Source organism: Bactrocera tryoni, unplaced genomic scaffold, assembly GCF_016617805.1.
Source record: "Bactrocera tryoni isolate S06 unplaced genomic scaffold, CSIRO_BtryS06_freeze2 scaffold_7, whole genome shotgun sequence".
In the NCBI taxonomy this organism is placed as follows: Eukaryota; Metazoa; Arthropoda; class Insecta; order Diptera; family Tephritidae; genus Bactrocera; species Bactrocera tryoni.
The window spans coordinates 13,233,570-13,257,213 of record NW_024396366.1 but is presented as its reverse complement, the minus strand read 5'-3'; the positions used below and the strand labels follow the sequence as shown (position 1 = coordinate 13,257,213).

General features: G+C 36.6%; 2 protein-coding genes across 3 annotated transcripts in view; one reads left to right on the top strand and one right to left on the bottom strand.

Moving 5' to 3' along the window:
* Positions 1-6,425, top strand: part of LOC120781859 (MPN domain-containing protein CG4751) — a 118,092-nt gene extending 111,667 nt beyond the window's left edge. For both annotated transcript variants that reach the window (XM_040114079.1, XM_040114078.1), the window contains 2 exons: positions 3,355-3,591; positions 3,650-6,425. In XM_040114079.1, the coding sequence (XP_039970013.1) occupies positions 3,355-3,591; positions 3,650-6,255 (2,843 nt within the window). In that variant the 3' untranslated portion in view covers positions 6,256-6,425. The remainder of the gene's footprint in view (positions 1-3,354; positions 3,592-3,649) is intronic.
* Positions 6,426-14,667: 8,242 nt separating this feature from the next.
* On the bottom strand, positions 14,668-15,763 carry LOC120781640. The gene is made up of 3 exons (XM_040113871.1): positions 15,555-15,763; positions 15,281-15,461; positions 14,668-15,221 (listed from the first exon to the last, which is right to left on the bottom strand). Coding segments are annotated over exons 1-3 (513 nt in total). The 5' UTR covers positions 15,557-15,763; the 3' UTR covers positions 14,668-14,891.
* Positions 15,764-23,644: the final 7,881 nt, after the last annotated feature.

The following is a 23,644-nucleotide window of genomic DNA, read 5'->3' as shown; positions in this document are numbered from 1 at the left end:
TGAAATCTCGTTTGGCATCGAACGGATCGAAGAGGTCCTTCCCGATCCTGGCGAAGCTTTTGGTATTGCTCAACAGCCGTATTAGTTTTGCGAAGATACCAAATTCAAATATCGCGACATAAAGGCAGCTCCTTTTCTTGCTGTCAAAAGCAGTTTTGAAACCGACGAAGAGGTGGTGCGTGTCGGTTCTCTTTTTCCAAGATTTGGCGCATGATGAATATCTGATTAGTTGTTGATTTTCCAGGTGTTTTTATCCCGATTTCCTCTTTTAGCTCACCACAAATTTCCCGCGAATCAAGAAATGAAAAAATTCACTTTTTTGTTCACGCGTGTTCCAATAGGGTTTTATTAAATACTTTAAAATTCACAATTGATGATAATTTTGGGGACTGTATATACCCCAATAGGGTTTTATTAGTTAATTTAAAATTCACAAACTGATAATGATTTAAATAGGGTTTGGTGAAAACACGGAAAATTTCCGAAAATTGAAAAGTTTATAAAATTGGACTCTGCGGCGTGGGAGATTTGCGAAATGCACCGATCGTTGCTAATGTCGATAACGAAATTACCGCACAGGCGTCGCTGGTCGAAAACGAAGTGAAGTGCTGATCTCCTTGTGGTTCCTTTTTTCCCTTTGCTGTGTGGGATCAGATGGTGTGATGTGGTTGGTTGGTGTACGTGTATGCGGGTGTCAATGTGTGGTGCTCTCATGTGTAGTGTGGAATGTGGGTTATAAGCCCTGATAATTTGTGAAGTGAGTATGGTAAAGGTGCGTGTCAGTGTTGTGAGGTTGAGTTGATGTGGAGTGATAGTGTGGTGTATGTGTGGATGTTCGGGGGAGGATGCTCATTAATACACCAGGCTTAAAGTCACACTGATAAAGTCCAATCAGTTTGTTGACGGTGGGCTTTAATCTTTCACACAATAAGCTCGATAGAACCTTATATGTGATGTTGAGGAGGCTTATCCCACGGTAGTTGGCACGGATTATGGAGTCTCCCTTTTTATAAATTGGGCAGAGCACACTTAAATTCGAATCGACAGGCATGCTTTCTTCCGACCATATTTTGCAAAGAAGCTGATGCAAGTTCCTTTTCAGTTCTTCGCCGCCATATTCGCCTTCTTCTGGTATTATGCTTTCACTGCCATTCAGCAGGCAGGAAAAGTGTTGCCTCCATAGTTTTAGTAATCTCTGGGCATCCGTCTCTAAATCACATCTGGGGATTCTACAAGAGTATGCTCTGGTCTTGAAACCTTGTGTAAGCCGCCGCACTTTTTCATAGAATTTTCGAGCATTACCCCAGACGGCTAGCTCATCAACCTTTTCGTACTGACGCATTTCGGCCTCTGTTTCTTCTGTCTGCAAAAGCGTCTCGCTTCCCTCTTCAACTCTCGGTATCTATCCCATCCCGCACGTGTTGTGGTCGATCGTAACGTTGCAAGGAAGGCGGTCTGTTTTCTCTCTGCTACGACACGGCATACCTTGTCGTACCAGCTGTTCTTTTGCACTTTCCGAAAATTAATGGTTTCGGTTGCAGCTGTACGTAAGGAGTTTGAAATGCAGTCCCACAGTTCCCTTATACCGAGTTGTTGACGAGTGCTCTCAGAGAGCAGGAGTGCAAGACGAGTAGAAAATCATTCGGCTGTCCGTTGTGATTGCAGCTTCTCGACGTCGAACCTTCCTTGTGTTTGCTGGCGTGCGTTTTTTGCTGCACAGAGGCGGGCGCGAATCTTTGCTGCAAGAAGATAGTGGTCTGAGTCGATGTTAGGACCTCGGAGCGTTCGCACATCTAAAACACTGGAGACGTGTCTTCCGTCTATCACAACCTGATCGATCTGGTTGTTGGCATTTTGATCCGGAGACAGCCAGGTAGCTTGATGTATCTTCTTGTGCTGGAATGTAGTACTACAGATAACCATATTTCGGGCCCGGCGTTGTCGATCAGCCTTAACCCATTTGGGGATGTTTCCTCATGGAAGCTGAATTTACCGACCGTTGTGCTAAAGATACTTTCCTCGCCCTCCTGGTGTTAAAGTCGGTAAGCACGATTTTGATATCGTGGCGGGGGCAGCTCTCATAGGTGCGTTCCAGGCGCTCATAGAAGGCATCTTTGGGCACATCGTCATTCTCTTCTGTCGGAGCGTGGGCGCAAATCAGCGATTTGTTGAAGAACTCCGCTTTGGTTCCACTGGGGTGAATGCCAGGACTCCGCGACGGAGTCTCTCTCCCACAACGAATTCCACACCGAATATGCGCTCCTTTATATGGCCACTATAGTAAACGCCTCAAGGACCTACTCCACTCAGTCCTTATCCCGTCCATCGCACTTCTTGGGCGGCGGTGATCTCAGCCTCTATTCTTACGAGGACATCAACCAGATTGGCAGCGGCACCTTCCCAAATTAAGGGACCGGACCTTCCAGGAGATGCCTTTAAATCGTTGTCAATAATGCGTTTGCCATGGTCGTCAACAAAAGAGTGGTTTATCTTCCTAGGCTGTTTATTGCTTTTCATTGGGGGTGTTTGTGTTTGTTCGCACTAAACTGCGCTGGTGTGGTTCGCCTTCTTACTTTATCTCACCTTCAAAAGGATGTTGTTTGGTTACCCAGAGGAGACTTTGTCTAGAAACGGAAGTCGTGAGCAGCTTGAGCCATATGTAAAAGAATCGTTTCTGGCCAATACCAAATGAATGGCGATGAGAAAGCTTTCCTCACTTGTGTGAACTTCTACATATGACTGCATCCTTTTTTGCATTACCACATATTATTAACAGAAGAACATGTTCTCTGAATTTCGTTAAGATACCTCACATAATATCTCCAAAATATATGGAGTAAAGTTAGTCAATTAGTTTTTACCCGAGTAATCACTCCCTCTCATTTTCATTAAATCAACTCACATATTGACGGATATACATATGTGGTAAAGATACCAATTTGGATTGTAATACATAATTTCGACGAATAATAAATCTTGAATTCTTTCGTACCTGAAGATTTTTCCCTGGCTTTGATTCTTGTAATTTGCAAGGGCATAAAATGTTCAGTTACACCTGAACTTAGCCCTTCCTTATTTGTTTAAAATTATAGTTATTGTAAAAGGCGTTTAGGTATTTTATTATTAGTGTACCCAAAACTTAATTAAGCATCTTTAATAATATAAAATATTAAATCATAATAGGGCAATTCACAATCTGCTGCAAATGGTCTTGCATATTTGCAATTGCAAATTCGCTGTACATTTTGTTAGTGTTACACGAATCCCATTTGCACCAGATTCTGAATTGCCCTAATGTCTTTTGTCTTGAAATCTCAGTTTTAAAGACCATTTCTCTTTTCTCATTTTTTCTAGCTTTGAACATAACGAAGGCATATCCTTGCAGAAATATTCAAAAATCGGTTCAAGAAGAAAAGCATATAAAAAATATGATAATGTGTGATCAACTTCTACTTGTGGGGTGGTATCATTCCCATCCGAAATTTCAAGCGGAACCCTCATTGCGAGATTGCGATGCCCAGTTAGACTTCCAAATTCGAATGCGCGGATCTTCAGATACTACGTATACACCGTGTGTGTCAACAATAGTTTGTAAGGATTTCTAAATAGCTATCACAATTAAATTTTATACAATTATTTATTTTAATAGCTCCATATTATGATGAAAATCCAAGCTTAGAATCAGTAATTAAATCAATATGGGTTATGCCGCCGAATGAGACCAAACAAGTTTTGGAATATGGACGTCCGATGTTAATGCAATATTCAGTCATATTGGACAAGGAAGCACCAGCATATGTGCATTCTGAACTGCAAGCATGTGCGACTTATTATGCAAAGTCGCGAAATGAATTAATTAAATTTAACAGCATTTTTATTGAAGACGTTACATTTTTAGAAAAGTTAAAACACACTTTATATTTAAAACTTCCTGCGGAACAGGATAATACTATCTTTTGGAACTGGATTTGTGAAATTTTAGGTTGTGGGAACGAAGACAAATTTATTCCTCCTAAAACAATGACACATATTGGCAATAAGGGCAAACACACTTTTTCTGTAGAATATAGTGTTGATTTACCTCAACACGAAATTAAACAAGTTGTATATGATAAAAAATTTGTGGAAATAGAAAAACATGATCTTGATAGAAAGGGTAACGAAATAAAAGTCCTGTCGCTGCAGGAGCAACTTTGTTTACCATCTGGATTAAACATGAATCCAGTTCGTACATTTGCAACTTTGACGTCGTCTAATCAGTTAGGATCCAATAATATACCATCGTTAACGACTAAAAGTACTAATGTTTCATCTCACCAAACATCTACTAGCTCGACCGTTACAACTTTAAGTTCAGAAATGCTATCGCCGTTGCCAACTATCGGATCGGCTTTACCAACTGTGTCTTTTACCGAAGTACATTTACATGACAGTCCAATAACGGTACCTTCATGCTCCGCAAGTCCAGTTAAATCAGAAATACCTGTATTAAGCTCCCCTTCACCTACCAAATCAGAAATACCACTGTATTCTCAGCATTCTAACAATGCAACATTACTTAATTCTAGAAATCAAAATACATTAAACATGACATCGAATTACGAGATACCAAATGAGTCTCAAACACAATCAACAGAATTCCATTCTACAACGAATGATTTGGTCGCCGCAAGTTTAGCCCATTTAGCTGATCAGCTAGCCCCTAATTTTATACAAACTGATCTGACTAACATTTTTCAACAGCATAGTGCTGATAAAAATAATCGAAGCTCTACTAATGATCATCAAATCATTTCTGAAAAGAGTGGAGAACAAAAAGATAATTCATGTGAAACAGTTGTTAGTGGTTACACAAAAAACTTCAATGCATCACGATCGTTGGGAACACAGAATCAAGAAACTGCTGCAAGTATTAAAAACAAAGCGGAGCCGTCGAGACTTTCCTCACCTGTACTCTTCTCATCTAATAACACAAGCTTATATAAAACAAAACTTATGAAAGAATTGGATAATATAAAAAATGATCCCTTAAAAATGAATGAACTTATGCGCTCTCCGGAATATGCTGCTCTCCTTTTACATCAGGCGGAAGCGCTCGGTGCAACTACACTTGGCACACTCGGTTTAGGATCTGATTTAAATTTTTTAACAGGCACTACCCTTGGATCTAAGACCGATCAAACGCAGACTTCTGACTACAATAATTTAGCTCAAGTTTCGAAATTTCTCGGGTATGAAACTTGTATGCAATTGGCAAAAGCAGATGATTTCAGCGCTTTTATACAACAACAAATGGGCGCTGTGGCAGCTGCAGCATTGGTAAATGTGTCCCTTTCATCGAAAAAGCAAAAACAGTCAGAATCTCAAGTTCAAACGGACTATGGTTCCCTTTTACAAACATATTCTAAACTTTTTGAAAATGAAAATAATTTTCGTTGCGGATCGGTTGCAGGAAAGTCCTTAAATAATCCGCATAATGAATTATCTGCTTTGCTTTCAGTTGGAGCCGATACTGACCTGTCTTCATTTGATTCCAAGCTGAAGACCAAAGACGTTTCTTCACAAATCCAACAAAAGCAAAGTGAAAATCAAAATCAGACTGACAATTCATTTTTTTACCACCAGAATAAGGCTGCTTCTCACTTGAGTTCACTATTTGCACCTTCAACACCGACAGCTAACTTATCGTCTTCTAATAAATTGTGCAATAGTACGAATTTGACGAATATGGCTGCCATTGCAGATTCCCATAGTTTCTTTAATGCTTTTTCTCAAGAAAAAGCTCAAGAATATGCCTTTTTTCAGCAGCAACATATTAAACAAGACGAAAATTTTTTTCTTTCGCCTGCTACTATGTTAAAATTACAGAAAGATTCGCTATCTGCAATGATGATGAAACCACCTAAATCAACCTCATCAAGTCTTGCGACAATATCTCGTTCACGTGAAGCTTCAACGTCTACAGTGCTAAGTCCAATAAAAGGCGGCTCTGCCAATAGTATGAAGTATAATTATAGTGCAATAGACTTGGCAGTTTCTAGTATTCAGTCCAACACATCTGCTCCGATTTCGGTTGAAGCTAGTAACAATTTGATGTCAAAACGAAGGCCTTCAAATACACCACCTGTTGATCTCAGCCGTCTTTATAGCGAAGGTCATTCTTCTTCCGTAATTGGTTCCCTAAAAAAGCGTATGGAATTCTCATCCATAGCAGAGCTAGCTGCACCTCCGCCGACAAAAATTTCAAAAGAATGAAATTAAATTAATGCAGCCTCTGAATTACACTGAAAGAAATATTCACAATTATATATTTTAAACGTGGAATAGCATTCGATGTTAATTGTTTATTTTGACAAACTTTGGAAAACCATCAATTATGTATTTGGTAAAAAATAATAAACTTATTGTATTTTTTTTTAGAAATACTCGGGCTTTGTGTGTTTTGTATGTTTCATATGTTTCATTTGAAAACAGGAGTAAATAAATACAAACATTTATAAACGAATAAACATACCAAAAGTAACAAGTTTTAAAAAAATAATAATAAATTTATTGCATTGAATTTGCAAACTATAACTATTGTTTGTTTTTATATGGAAAAGGCAGCTATTTGAAAGTATGTCAAATTTGGATCCAACAGATATTTTCAACACAGGATAATTCTCCAGGTTAAACAAATTTATATATAATGGAGTATTATTTTGGATAATAATTGACACTGTTGTTTCATCTAAAAATTAAGAGTTTTTTTTTTTAATTGATGTCTATTTACACTATTTACATTTTTATTTACCTAAAAATTTAGAGAAACGACATTTAATGTCAATTATTCCTCTATTTTATTTAAAGAGCATGTGCTTCTATCGTCTGCATTATGTTCTCGATTAGAGGAAAAGGTTGAGATTCAGGTATTACGATTTTGTTCAATTCCCTAAAGTCTATACACAGTCTAGATTTCGTCCCTTCGTCCCGTTTGTATGCCAATGTGACTGGGGCAGCAAAGGGGCTATATGATTCCTCGATCAGGTCTCTTTCTAACAGCTTCGCTATCTGCTCCTCTATTTATTTTTTATCATCTATAGTACACCTATATGGACGTTTACTGGGGTATTTTTCAACGACTAGATCTATGTGAGCTTCATAGTTCCTCACTGTCCCTATATCGTATTTATCTTTGGCGAATACACTTTTGTATCGTTCAACTAATTTATTGATTTCGTTTTTTTCTTCACATATTAAGTGGTTAATTTGAATTTGGAAATTTTATTTTACTATATGTTCATTGAAGTTTATAACAAATCTCATATCATTATTCTTTTTTATCGTTTCTTTTGAAATATTTTCTTGGTTATCAATTTCTTTTGTGTTCAAACAACTCTGTTTGACGTTTAAATTCTCGTCTTGAGTCAATTTGAATTCTTTTATTGAATCTAAACCAAGTAGGAGATCGTATTTGAAATTCACATCATCAACAACAAATATTTTAATTTTTTTTTTCCATTTCGAAAATTTTAAGTTTTACCTCTATCCAGCCTTCGGCTTTCTTTATACCACTGATTGTTTGTAAATTATTAGTATTATTTCCCTGATTATTGACTACGTTTTTTTTCAAGAATTTTGAATTGATTAATAACACGTTTGATCCGGAATCATAGATTCCGTCCAATCCGTGCATGCATTTCTCTCAGGTTTGGTCTTGTGGGTCTCGGTTTTTCGTTCTTTTTTTCCTCCGCTAGGTGTTCCAGTTTTCCCAACGCGCCGAATAAGTTTTCAGTTTTTTTTTCAATGATTCACGATCTAGCTTATCAGTAATAAAGTTTGGCAGAGCTGTTGTAATCAGGTCGATCAGCATTCCCGTGTCCGTGGTTTTACGAATTTCTAATAATAGTCGCTCTACTAGAATCGAGTTACAGAATAGGCTGAATGGTATTTATACCTCAATGCATACCTGACAGGTGCCCAACCCTTACTTGCGTAGGTTTCGATAAAACTGTTTTTCCATTCTGCCCAATTTGAATTTATGGTCAATTTCAGGTCTAGAAATAATTTAATCATCTCAATCATCTGATTCTCTTTTACCTCCAATCTTCTGCATTCAGTTTCAAATTCTCGTATCCACTGCTCCGCATTTGGGTTTTTGTTCGAAAATTTATCTATAACGAATTTCTCAGCTTTTTTACTTAAATTCTCTGTGGTGTTCTTCTTTTTTTCAACAAGAAGTTGTTTTAAAAGGTCTTTTAGTAACCCATCTTCTGGCTCAACCTTGTCTTGGATTTGTTCAAGGAATGTGTCCCTAAAAAGCATATTTCCTGCCTCATCCATATAGCATTGGTTTAGCTCTGGGGTCAATAAAATCCAAACGCTCCGTTTTTCATGTCGTTTGGTCAACGTTTCCTTTACTCTTGCGAACTCACTCGTTCCTTTTAATGTGGTATGGAGTGAGGTGGGTTGTTGATCTTCTGGGATCTCAAATTTTTTTCCCAATGTATTTTCTATTTGGGTTACAGCCATGAAATTACTCTTACCTCCTTGTGCGTCTTTGATAACGAAGGTAAATTTCAACATTTCCATTGTGATTATATTCTCCTTTATTTTTGGTTATGTTATGACGAAAATGTCGTTTTATAATGGAGTATTATTTTGGATAATAATCGACACTGTTGTTTCATCTAAAAATTAAGAGTTTTTTTATTTAATTGATGTCTATTTACATTATTTACATTTTTATTTACCTAAAAATTAAGAGAAACGACATTTAATGTCAATTATTCCTCTATTTTATTTAAAGAGCATGTGCTTCTACATATCGTCTGCTCCTTTGTATACGCATTCTTATACCTTGTTATACATGTGGTGACCTCTATCGATTATATCTTAAGTCTAGTTTTATAATGTACCTAGTGACATCTACTGTTAGTAGATGTACAATGAATGGAAAGAATATCCTTTTCATTACATATATATAAGTAAAATAGCTTTCGTTGCAGTTTCAGTAAAAACAAAATATATATTTTTTTGAGAGCTATACTCCTTTATTGAATTTCAGCTATCTGGTCTAAGTGTAGGTGTCATATCACATTACTTTTTATCATGTGATAGTAAAGCCTGATAAGAAACTTTTTAAATTGATTGCGATAATTTGATGAATTGCTCTTCCGTAGATTCTTTTCTGAAAATAAGTTCTTCGCTATTACTAGAGACTTTCTTCAAAAAATAGTTGTTGCTGGTGAAAGTTTTAGAATTACTGGTAATAGTTTACTTAGTGTTCTCTCTTCGTTTTAAAATGTTTTTTCTTTATTTAAATACTGGCTGGCTAAATGAGCTTCATCACACACTACACACATCATACACAACACATCGTCATCATATACACCGCATCATCATACACACCACCTCGTCATCATGTACAACATCATCATACACTCCATACTTTCCACATCATACGCACACCAATACTAATACAACACACATGAGGACACTGAACAAAACTGACAAAAGGGATTGACGGACGACGCTCAGCCTCTTTTGTTCTCAATCCGTGCGCATACACGTTAATAGCAACTTTTCCAGAGTCAGTATTTAATTTCTTTATTTTTCTGGAAAAAAACCTGTGGTGACAAAGTTGGCAAAAACGAAAAAAAAAATTATAACAGTGGTGACCGAAAATGCGGTGCTAAAAATAAATAAACGTATAATATTCATATACATATGTATGTATGGTGATAGTGGAGAAACTAAAAAACAAAAAACAAGAAGTGAGGTGACACAATTGTGGTGCGCAAAATTTAGACAATTACAGTGCTGTGAAAAATAGCCCAGAAACTGACAACCAAAATTGGAACAAAAGAGGAACCAGGAAAACACAACAACAAGACCAGCAGCAAAACGACTGGGGAAAAGAAGCACAGGCACAGGCGCAGGCACATACACTCATATTATCCCTGAAAGCCCTGGCAGAAATCAAAGTGAGTTGTATCGTTTCCTTTCAATAAATATATATCCAGAAGAACAGCTGGTACGACGAAGAGTGTCGTGTCGTAGCGGAGAGAAATCCGACTGCCTACCTCGCAACGTTTCGACCGACTACAACACGTGCGGGATAGGATAGATACCGAGAGTTGAGGAGGGAAGCGAGATGCATTCGCAGACAGAAAAAGAGAGAGGCCGAAATGCGTCAGTATGAAGAGTTTGACAAGCTGGCCGACAGGAGTAGTACTCGAAAATTCTACGAAAAGATGCGGCGACTAACAGAAGGTTTCGAGACCGGAGCATACTCTTGTAGAATCCCCAGATCTGATTTAGAGACGGATGCCCAGAGCATACTAAAATTATGGAGGGAGCACTTCTCCATCCTGCTGAATGGCAGTGAAAGTACAGCGCCAGGAGAAGGCGAACCCGAAGAACTGATAAGGAGCATGCATCAGCTTCTTTGTAAAATACGGTTGGACGAAAGCATGCGCAACAATTCGAATTGTAAGTGTGCTCTGCCCAATCCACAAAACAGGAAACCCCACAATCTGCGCGAACTACCGTGGCATAAGCCTCCTCAACATCGCGTTTAGGGTTCTATCGAGCGTATTGTGTGAAAGATTAAAACCCACCGTCAACAAACTGATTGGACGTTATCAGTGTGGCTTTAGACCTGGCAAATCAACAACCGACCAGATATTCACCATGCGTCAAATCTTGGAAAAGACCCGTGAAAGGAGAATCGATACACACCACCTCTTCCTCGATTTCAAAGTTGCTTTCGACAGCACGAAAAGGAGCTGCCTTTATGCCGCGATGTCTGAATTCGGTATCCCCGCAAAACTGATACGGCAACACTAAAAGCTCAGCCTCAACATCCGCGCCGTTAGTTCTGCCTTCTCCAGACTGGACAAGGAAGCAAAGCAAATGGGTCTGGCAGTGAACGAGGGCAAGACGAAATATTTGCTGTCATCAAACAAACAGTCGTCGCCCTCGCGACTTGGCTCTCACGTCACTGTTGAAAGTCATAACATTGAAGTTGTAGATAGTTTCGTATATTTGGGAACCAGTGTAAACACCACCAACAATGCCAGCTTGGAAATCCAACGCAGGATAACTTGCCAACAGGCGCTACTTCGAACTGAGTAGACAATTGAGAAGAAAAGTCCTCTCTCGACAAACAAAAACCAAACTCTATAAGTCACTCATAATTCCCGTCCTGCTATATGGTGCAGAGGCTTGGATGATGACAACAGCTGATGAGTTGACGTTGCGAGTTTTAGAGAGAAAAGTTTTGCGAAAGACAACAATATCTAAACAATACGATTTCTTTGTATTGATTAATACTTATAGAAGAATAAAAACTTTTATGGACATTGTTTAAATGAGTTAAGCCTCCCCCACTCTAACTGGCGCACCCTAGCACAACTCAACTCCCCTGAGAAGAACACCACACTTAACATTGGAAAACAACATGAACTAATACAACACACCTGGGGACATTTTGCATTTCACCACAGCAGATGACAACTATCTAATTAACAAAAGGATTTGATCATCACTGCTTTTCCGCATTTTCGTTTACACACTGCGCTGCGTCGACACCTTTCGCCAGCACCTACAATCAACGACATTCGTTTTAAACAATTCGTCAAGCATTATCCGCACATCAACATTCGTCTACAATACATTACATTCTGCACTGCGCCGCGTCAACATACGTTCCGGTTATTCGCCGATCCTGAGTGCTACGTCATCGATCCATCAGTAGCCACCGGGCTGCATTCGCGGGGGACATCATTTCACGGTCCTGAAACTGGACAACGTGTCTTCGACTTGCTGTTGATAATCTTTTTACATATAAGTATGTATTTATATTCGGCATTTGTATTGTGCGTTAAATATTTTGTTATCTGCTAAATTAAACCGAATTTAAACATAAATTACGCTTGCAGTCTTTAATTAACACAAAGTGGCGGTGAGTGAATGATTTTGGATCAACTGGTGGGTGCACATTTAATTATGGTCCTTCGAGCCTCACAGAAAGGCACTATGTTAAATACAAGATTAAATAAATATGGATTGTATGGTGGCAAAATAAAGAAATAAAAATATAAAAAGAATAAACAAAGTGCTGCAACTCAAACAGAACAAAAATAAAAAACAAAACCAAAGTTCATTTAAAAGACTAAGCTACTAAAAAAAAAACAAAAACACGGCGAAGTGACAAAATTAACAAATAATAAACGTTCAAACATAAGACATAAAACAAAAACACAGCGAGGTGACAAAAATATATGCATATATGTATGTATGCAATTTACATAATTGCGGTGACAAAAACATAAACTTACAAAAACAAAATAGATAATACTTTACAAACAGATCTATACATACAAACATCCATAAAAGTGCAGCGCAAAACAATAAAACTATAATTAAAGAGCGGGCGCGAAATAGTACAAACTAAAATAATATTTTGCGGGCGCGAATCGCAAGAAAAACCAACAAAATACATAACTGCAAAGAGCGGCCGCGAAATAATCAAACACAAACTGAAAACATCAAGCAACAACAAGCACAGCAAAGGACTGGAAGAAAAAGCCAAAGGCACAAGCACAAGCACACGCACGTACAAATATCCATATATAGTACATACCTTCATAGTTCCCTGGCGGAAAGTGAGTTGTATCGATTCCCTTTAATATTTATATATTTGCTTATACGTATGTATGTTTCAAAAGCACAAAATTAAATTTGTGTTTCTAACCAAAATTCCGACAATACCCCATATGTTTCACAAAACAATAAGCGGAATTGCATAAACCAAATAAGCAAAGGCACAAACATTAATCAAAATTATAACATATGAAACAAAACAAAAAAAAAACACCTGCATATATGTACGAGTATATATACAAATTTTCAAATGCGATAATATTCATATATTTACATACAAAAATATATACAAAGCGCATACGGGAGAATACCTGCACATTCTTCATTTCGCCTTCGCACTCTGTGTATGCACTGTGTTTATCCGTTTTGTTTTGAGAAAAAAATGCCGCAGAACTAATATTAATATCCATTTTTTATTTTTTTTTCAGTTATTTCATATTTTCGTTAAAATCAATAGCAAAAAACAGAAACTTTAATTAATTATTTTTCAAATTAGACAAAAAAGGCTTAAATAGCTAAAAATTACATCACTAAAGTATGTATGCAATAGTAATTCATTCCAAAGGAAAAGTTCCAACGGTTTTATTTTTGAGCTTTGATGGACCGTTAATGTTTTATTGGATAGCCTTTGGATTTTTTTATTACATTCAATGCGGATGGCATGGACTTTACCAGTTTTTGAGTCACTGAAGATGGAATCTTGCCCCATTCTTCGTTTAAAGCAGATTTAAAAGATTCTTTGCGGGTTATTTGGTGTGTTATGATTTTTCTCTCTATAAAATCCCACAAATGTTCAATACGGTTCATATCAAGAGATTGGGCTGGTGTTTTTAATTGTTTGGATGTCTTGTAAAGTAGCCATTTCTTAACAATGTGAGCGGTGTGTCTTGGATCATTGTCGTGTTGGAAGACAAATGATCCTTTAAGTTAAAACTTGGCCGCACTATCGTTTAAATTCGATATTAATATATTAAGGTAATCGTATTTGTTCATTGTATGCTCAATGAATACAAGATTCCCTACACCAGTTGCTGCCATATACCCCCAAACCATGAGCGACCCACCAACATGTTTTACCATGGCAGCCATATTCCACGAATCAAGCTCTGTATCTACTTTTCTCCATACTTTTTCATGTCCATCTGAGCCAAAAATGTATACTTACTTTCATCTGAGAAAATAACAGAATTCCAGAAATATTCTCTATGTTTACTTTCGTGCTTTCACAAAGTTTAATCTTTATACCCTGAACAGGGTATATTGAGATTGTCACGACTCTTTAGCGACTCACTCTCAACTCTGCTATCGGTAAAAAACATTAACAATAACGATGCCGTGATATCCCAAATCAGAGATATATTAACTTCCAATGCTACAAATATTAAGTTGATATGGATTCCCAGCCACATCGGTATAAAGGGCAACACCTCGGCAGACGAAGCAGCAAAACTAGCCACCAACTCACCGTTATACATAACGATCAGCTTTAACAAGAACGACCTAAAAAACACAATCAATAAAGTAAATCGGAAACTTATGGTTGAACATTGGCAAAATAAAAACCACGACTACAAATTCTTAAACCCAATCTTGGTTCCTCCAATCTTCCCAACAACAATTTCAAGACGAAACATTATAATCAGCCCTATTCTGCATTTCGATTACGTTCCCGCTCTACGCTCCGTCTGAATCGAAAATAGTGAGTCTGAGTTACGATTGGATTGAAAGAAGAAGAGGAAGAGCTGTAGCTCTTTCGAAGTCAGCTGTTTGCCTTGAAACGTGTAAAAATGAAACACAACAAAGCAAAAATACACAAATTATTGTTGGTTTATTAAAATAAAGAAATTATATCGCGTTTTTTTTTTTAAACACTAACATGGAATCAGTAGCGGCAGCGATATTACTTGAAGAGGAGAGCAATGCATTATTCAAAATATGCCCTACATTACTCTATTAAATAAAAACAATTGCATTCAATGCATTTTACAGCTCCTATATTAAAAAAGTAAATGCTTTTATTTCATTTCACAGCTCGTTATATAAATGAATAATAGTAAAATAAATAAAAGGCTAACAATTAAAAAATGACTACTTTGAATCCGGCTTATAATTTGGACCTAATCTTAGCATTTGCATTTTTATTTCTAATTTTTCCTTCACCAGCTCTTCCTTAATTCTATTGTGTCGCTTCTGTTCTTCAGGTTGCTTCACTGCAGTCTCTGCCAAAGTTTCTAGAGAACGATTCATGTGTCGTAAATATAAAGTAACTTCTTCCATTTTACCAAAGGCAGCTTCATTGAATTTTTTCGTCTCTGCATAAAATTCTTTTTGATTTGTATCTGTTGCTTAAGTAATGAAGAAGTGCTCTGCTTGTCTGCTCTCGCCTCTCTATTTTGGCTGCTAGCTCTACTGGTTGAAGGGATATCTTCCGTTTCCAAACCCGTCAAAGCTATCACCTTTTCATCAAGTGGGCTTATGCGTTGTAAACGGCAAGGACCTCCACCGGTGCTCATCCTTTCTTTTTTGTTATGCGATAATTTTCGCTTCATGTAGCATTTCCAGTCAATCCAGACCTGCACGAAAACGTTAGATTTAACTTAATTTTTAAAATTAATTGTAGGTAATACCTTACCTTTCTCCATGTATTGGAATCTTTTGTTGGTGGGCCAAGTGCATTTAAATTCCTTGCAACCTCCTCCCAAAACTCCTGTACTTCTTCCTTCGGTCGCTTTTGGAAGCCCTGCGCAATATCTCTTTTCGTGGCCATCATATCACACAATTTTTCGTATTGCTCTGCCGTTGTAACTTTTGACCTGCAAACATATCAAAATATATCATTTAAGCACAAACAACCAAGGACACCACCATTATGTCTTTTACAACTATAATCTTAAAGTTTTACTTACATACTTATTTGAGGAAATTATTTTATCCAAATGCACGAAAATGAATATATAACGGCTTTCCGCCAACAAAACTTCAACGTACAAAAACGTAATTACGATCGCAATGCAGAATACATAGAATTGGAATTTTCGAAGTTGAATCGAAACGCAGAATACCAAAGTTGCCAATCGGAGAAAATTTCGATTCGAGTAGAAATGCAGAATAGGGCTGAATATACACTCGCTTTCGCCTAGGGCACACACGGATAACGCACAAGTATCTTTTTCAAAGAGGCAGAACACAAACTTGTCAATTCTGCAACGATGAGATACTTACTGTCAAACATATCGTCACAAGCTGTAGTGCAGTAAACTCAATAAGACAATCTATAACAAACCGCACAATAGAAGAACTTCTTACAGAAGTAAAAGAAGAAAACATAAAGAGATTTATATACATACATTATAAGCAAAATTAGATTGTACTTTGAAATATAAATGTTTTACTAATATCAAAACCATAATAACGTAAAGCTGATGGCTTAACCGCTAGTGCTATCTATCTATATAAATAAAAATGAATCGCCAAAATGTATGTACGCTCATAACTCAATAACGCCTGGACCAATTTGGCCAATTCTTTTTCTTAAATGTTCGTTGAAGTTCAAAGATGGTTTTTACGGCGAGAAAATTTCGAATAATTTCCGGAAAACCCCTAAAAACAGCCTTTTTCTTTTCCCCATACAAACCTTACATACATATGTACATACATATGTACATACACTCAGTCCTTTTTTTACGCGATTTTCGGTTCTGCCACTAATCGCGTAAAAAAAAATCGCGTTAAAATGGTTACTTTTCCAATATTAACTGACAAATTGGATCCGAATATATAAAATATCGCGTATAACAAAATATTCGCGCAAAAAAATATTCAAAAACAATACAATAAGTTTCAAATTTCAGACTTATGATTTATTCATTCATAACAAAATAAAAAATAAAAAACAAAAACCATATATAAAAGAGAAGAAAATGGAAAATAGGTAGATTTATTGAAAAAACCGTTGAATGCTGTTTAATCACAGTCATTGTCCGTAGTTTAAATTATTTTTATCCGCTTATTTTGATGGCCGGCACTGATATCATTAGAATTTGTATCAGAATCAATAGTAAGAACTGTGAAATGATGTTCTGATTGACTTAGCGTCTCCGACTGAGTTTGCACCATAAATTCAGTTAATTTTGTTTGAATGCTTCTTTTTGGACCCAATAAATTCCGATGTAGTTCTTTATATCTTAATATGCAGACACTCAATTCTTTTTGAAAAATTCGTGCACGTTCGGCATCAGTATCATTTGCTACAAAATAATTTTCCAATTCTGCTGCAAGTTTAAGACCAAGCAAAAAACGAAAAAAAGCAATCGCGTTAAAGTGAGAAATTCGCGTAAAAAAAGGACTTTGCGCTGCAAAAATAACCGCGTTAAAGTGAAATAGCGTAAAAAGAGGTCGCGTAAAAAAAGGACTGAGTGTATATAAAAATGAATGTTTGTTTGTTAGTAACACTAAGAGAACGGTTGATGAAATTTCTAAAGGTTGTTTGTTGTGGATCGGGAAAGGTTTAGAAAAAAATACCTTATACTTTTCATGAGGAGAAGTCGGAAAATTGGACAATTCCAAAAAGTATCATTTTTCATACACATTTTTTTCAATATTTGTTTCTTTTGTTCTTCAATATTTTGATTTGTAAATTATTTGAATCGTTCAATTGCGGTCGCTTGCTTTGTTATTCCGGCTATCCAAAGGAAAAATTATTGATGTGTGTTTTAGACGAAGTGATCAATTACTGATTGAAATTTCTTACGAAGCCACGAAGAGGTCGCGCTAATATTTGTCGGCGTTCTTTTTGCCATCAACGTATGGCAGCCCAAAGAAAGACAAGAAGTACTCCCAAAATGCGATGACATATGTACGTGTGGAATTATGGATCGCGGTCAATCAGCTAGCGATCGTAACGATATCACAGCACGACTTTTTAGACAATAGCTGCGATGTTTGACGGTATTTATCTTGCAGCAACCTATGGTATATATGTATGGTGCTGTTAGATGCTTAATGTATTCTGTTGAGTAGCAAAAAAGAGGTTTGCCGCACGCACACATTCTTCTTTGGATGCGGATGGTGATTACACCAGATCAAATTGATGAAATCATTTCAGCGGAAATTCCTGATTCAGAGATAGATCCAGAATTATACGAAGTGGTGAAAACCAATATGGTTCATGGACTTTGGGAACCTTACAATCCCACTTTGGTTTATATGTCTGACAATAAATGCACGAAACACTACTCATGTGCTTTTCTTTCGGAAACGGAAATGGGAAATGATGGATATTCACTGTATCGGCGTCGCTCACCAGACGACAATGGCAGAACATTTAGCATTTAGAGGCGTAAATCTCGACGTTAACAACACATCGAAGTTGAAAACATATGGATCGTACCATATTAGTTCAAAACTCATGTCAATGTTGAATATTGTAGATTAATGAAATCGATCAAATACGTTTGCAAGTACGTCACCAGCCTTCAAATTCGCGTTAATTATGGGATACGAAAAAATGACATTGCCGATGACATTTTACATTGTATTCGCTAAGAATTGGAAACGGGCAAATTTCGGTTGATACTTCCAGTGGTTTGAAATCAATTTCACATTCCTTTTGTCAATTCACTTCAACGGAAGATGAACTCATCACGAATGTTTATCCGCACATTGGCAAAATTATCGTAACTGCAATTGCTTGAGTGCACGCGCAATTTATGTTTCAAAAATACCGATATTAATGACTTAAACTGGAAGATTCAAAGTCAAATTCCGGGAGGTTTGCACTCATACAAATCGATCGATCGTCTTGACAAGAAAGACGAAACCGTAAATTATCCAGTGGAATTTCCAAATTCTTTGGAGAGCCTTCGTATGCCCCAGCATCATTTGCGTCTCAAAGTTGGATCTGTCATTATTATGTTTCACAATCTTCATGCGCCGAAACTGTGTAATGGAACCCGACTGATTATGACGCAGTTATCGAATACAAGGGACAGCCATTTCAGTTCAAACGTATTCAATTTCCAGTGAAAATTGCCTTTGCGTTGACAATCAATAGGTCACAAGGAAATCGGGAAATGCTATGTTTTTCACACGGCCAGATATATGTAGCGTGTTGACGAGTTGGAAACCCATCTTCTCTGTATATTTACGCACCAGAACAGAAATCAAAAAAATTATGTTTATTAAGCTGCGAAACATAAAAAAAATTTAGCAAAATGGAAAATAAATCATTTTCGACACAATATAATTTCAACTTTTTTTCATTTCAAAGCATATAATTTCACGCAGGACAACGGCTGCGGGGTCAGCTAGTATATATATAAATTGTAATTGTAATTAATTACCTTTTACAATTTTATTAAAAAAAAAAAAAGTTTGTCACGAAGTTTGTAACACCCAGAAGGAAGCGTCAGAGACCCTATAAATATATATATATAAATGATCAGTATGTTGAGCTGAGTCGATTTAACCATGTCCCTCTGTCTGTCTGTCCGTCCGTCCGTCTGTATATATACGAACTAGTCCCTCAGTTTTTGAAATTTTGCAAACGTCATTTTCTCTTCAAGAAGCTGCTCGTTTGTCGGATCGGCCGATATCGGACCACTATAACATATAGCTACCATACAAACTGAACGATTGGAATCAAGTTCTTGTATGGAAAACTTTCACATTTGACAATGTATCTTCACCAAATTTGGTATAGTTTATTTTCTAAGGCAGCAATGTAATCTCCGAAGAAATTGGTTAACTACAGCATATAGCTTCCATACAAACTGAACACATAGTTACTAAAAGAAATGCACCTGTGAAGGGTATATTAGCTTCGGTGCAGCTGAAGTTAACGGTTTTTCTTGTTTTTGTCTGTTAATTTTGCTTCTGAAAAGCTTTTTAGGGACAATACGACCATGGGAACCAGCTTCATATAGAACTCGACGATTAGTTTGGGGATGGCAGGTTTTACTGATCTCATTTTTAATTTCAGTACGTACTTTTGGAGCACTTTTCTTCAGAGCAGCCTGTATCTTGTGTGGGATAATGTGCCGATCCTTGGAATCAAATGTTTCTTGTCGTCCAGACTTTTCCTTATTTTTGGAATTCCCCTCTTTTGTGTGTTTTTCTACTATTTTTTGAATATTAGAACTACTTTTATTTATTATTTTTCCAATTTGCCTCTGACTTTTGTTTTCTTTATATAGTTTTATAATAGCATCTTTCAAATTTTGTGTTAGTTCCTTGACGGCCGGCTCCATGATCAAAATATAATTGTAATTACCGATGAAATTTAATGAAAACTTTGGAAAATTACACTGGAACATTTTTGGAATTATTGTCTGGGGGGTGAGAAATTCCAAGTCAGGGTGATGGTACTAAGTCAGTATAGTAAAACCCTCAAAGGGTTTGGCGTTCGTATGTGTCAGTTTTTTTTATGACCTTTTAAATTTTTTCCTTATCTTGATGTTTTTTCGCTTAGTTGTAACATTTTGGCAAAAACGTAGTTTAACATAACTAGCGAACCATATTAGCTGTTGTACTGTGTTATTATTTTGTAAAAAAACAACTACTTATTGCTTCAAAAACGTATGAACACTGTGTATCAATCGAAACCATTCTGAAATGGTAAATTGCATACTTATTTATGTGACATGATTTTCGCTTTTTACTGAGAAAATCTAGCGGTTCTTAATAAAGAAATATGTCAATGATATCAATCTGTCATATTCGTGAAGGCAATATTATGAGTAGTTGTTTTTGTAAAAAACATAAAATATATATTTTTTATTTTGCAAATAATTTTACTTTTTTTACGCCCATATATAGTGAATACTTATTTCTGTGATACACTGTACACATAGACGGCAAACAATCACTGCCATTGTACTCTACACTGCGTATTAGTACAAAAAAATACAAAGTCTTAAAGTTAAACATAAGGACATAAAAGGTGTTTATAAATTAATAGTGCGGATATTTGTAAACTTAAAACTAAAATAAAATAAATAAATATTATTATTTTGCAAATAAACAAAAACGGTAATAATAACACGAAATAACATATTCATTTGCTAGCAACCTAAAATAAAAATAATAACATTTACCTAAAAAGTTTCAATTCAATTTCCTTATTCAAATCAGTTTACTGTGAGGAAAATTTAATTCGTTTGAGAAATATTTTAATATATCAAAAATGGTTCATAATAACACAAAATAAAATACACCTGCAGGAGCTATACGCTCAAAACAGGTTGCAAGTGCACATACTCCACACCCGAGAGTAGAGCTGCCACAAATTCAACAATATCAAGAAGCAAGTTCAGGCATCCACCTCGAGGTGCCCGCATGTCGCACAGAAACATTTTACGGATGTTATGAAGAATGGTCGTCCTTCCGGGACATGTTCACTGCCCTGTACATAAACCATCCTAAATTATCACAAGCGCAAAAATTGTATCACCTCAGGTATAAAACTAAAGGTCAAGCAGGCGAAAAAGTCAAACAGTTCGCATTAAATGACGACAATTTCAATTTGGCTTGGGAAGCTCAGAATACTGGTCGATAAGCAAGTAACGACACTAATGAACTTGCCAAAAGTTAAGAAAGGAACACGTGTAGAATTCATCAAACTAGAATCTACCGTTTCAAATTGTTTATCGGTTCTATCGACACTAAATATTCCCACAGACAGCTGGGACCAAATTCTGGTAAACATTTGCACCGCCGCATTACCCGAAAAGTCGTTACTTCTATGGGAGCAATCGCTCTCATCACGAAAAAAGTGCCCAACGTGGCAACAAATGGAAGATTTTCTCCCCACCCAATATGAAATTGCGGGAGCTTTTTTCTTTTACTTTTTTTTTTAAGAAAACAAAAAGAAGCGCTTATACACAAAGAACCACGGGTATAATTGCAAAAGCAAATCCCGAAATCCAAAATTGGAAAAATTGCCACGAGACACCATGTTGCTCAAAGGCGCAAAAAGCTCAAACGCTGCACAGCGAAACACAAAGTGGACTAGTTACCATACCAACTCAAGTTGAGAAAAAATCAAATCAGTACCTTAATTCACAATTAAGGACATTTCAAAAGTTAGGGAAACTTCCCCTTATAACTAACAAAACTCTTGAAGATCAGTATTGTGAAGACTTCTCTAAAGTCACAACTAAACGATCACATAATAGCCGCTACGTCGTACGACTACCACTAGAGCCACAATTTTCAAATACTCCACAAATCGGTATAAAAAACAAAGTCAGAGTTACCTCTGACAGTCAATATATTAAAAGCTCATAACACTTTGCGGCCCCGCAGGATGGCTTTCGCCAATAATGAAAAAAAAAAAACACAATCCGGAACGAATACTTAAGCTGTGGCGCACTACTACTTGTCAAATTACAAAATTTCCGAAAAGTCGAGAAATCGACAGCTATAATACAATATAGGACAACTCAAAAATAGCGTTAAGGGATCACTATGTTCCCTATGCGATATTGTGACGCACCTGGACTTATAAAAAAGCAAAGGTAGCTCTTATCGCATCTACATAAGCGCTCCTCATATTGGTGATTATGGGAATCAGCTGTAAAAAGCTTCAAATTAATTTTGAAAAATTGTATCATTGTAAACAAGAGTCGATTCACTGTGCGCTCGCAAGATCCCTCTCATTTAACAGCCCTAACCGCAGGGTATGTTTTCAAAGGCGCACCCAGTTTGGCCATACCTGAGCCAGGCATGGAGTTGCTGCCCTTAATAAGCCGATAAAAACAATAATAATAATAAAATAAAATAAAACTGCAACAATCGGCAATAACACAGAAAAGGCAAATAACAAACAGCCAGTTTAGCAAACCGATGGTAAAGAAATTTTGAATAAAATCACAAATAGTAAACTTATCAAGGAAACAAAAGCAAATGCATGCCAAATATGTTTAAAATCAAAAAGACGTTTTTAGCATTTACAGGTATTCTGCACCCTCGGGTACTCTGCCAGAAGTACTCCGCTATTCATGCAATCGCACATATGTACGTGTACGGGAAAAACTGGCGCATCCTAGCACAACTCAACTCCCCTGAGAAGAACACCACACTTAACATCGGAAAACAACATGCACTAATACAACACACCTGGGGACATTTTGCATTTCACCACAGCAGATGACAACTATATAATTAACAAAAAGATTTGATCATCACTGCTTTTCCTCATTTTCGTTTACACAATGCGCCGCGTCGACACTTTTCGCCAGCACCTACAATCAACGACATTCGTTTTAAACAATTCGTCAAGCATTATCCGCACATCAACATTCGTCTACAATACATTACATTCTGCACTGCGCCGCGTCAACATACGTTCCGGTTATTCGCCGATCCTGAGTGCTACGTCATCGATCCATCAGTAGCCACCGGGCTGCATTCGCGGGGGACATCATTTCACGGTCCTGAAACTGGACAACGTGTCTTCGACTTGCTGTTGATAATCTTTTTACATATATGTATTTATATTCGGCATTTGCATTGTGTGTTAAATATTTTGTTATCTGCTAAATTAAACCGAATTTAAACATAAATTGCGCTTGCAGTCTTTAATTAACACAAAGTGGCGGTGAGTGGATGATTTTGGATCAACTGGTGGGTGCACATTTAATTAGGCATAAACTTACATTTTCTTTCAAAAAGATGTCCATCTTTCTTTCCATATTATCAACTCTTGAAGACAATTCTTGTAGTTTTGTGGAAATAGTTTTTAACATGTTAGAAATATCTGAAAAAGGTGTAAAAATAATAAAGTAAAAATTTCTAAGAAATGCAACAATGAACTTCTTCCGTTTAAATGTCAATTGTTCTACAATAACAAATGCGTAGAAATAAATGTACATGCACCTTTTACGGGAGTCTAAGACGTTGTTGGGCATTCCTCCAAATAGATTTCATCAAAAAGGGCTGGTGAATCCATCTGATTAAGAAATAAAAATTTGGCGCCATCAAAATTCATTTTAAATAA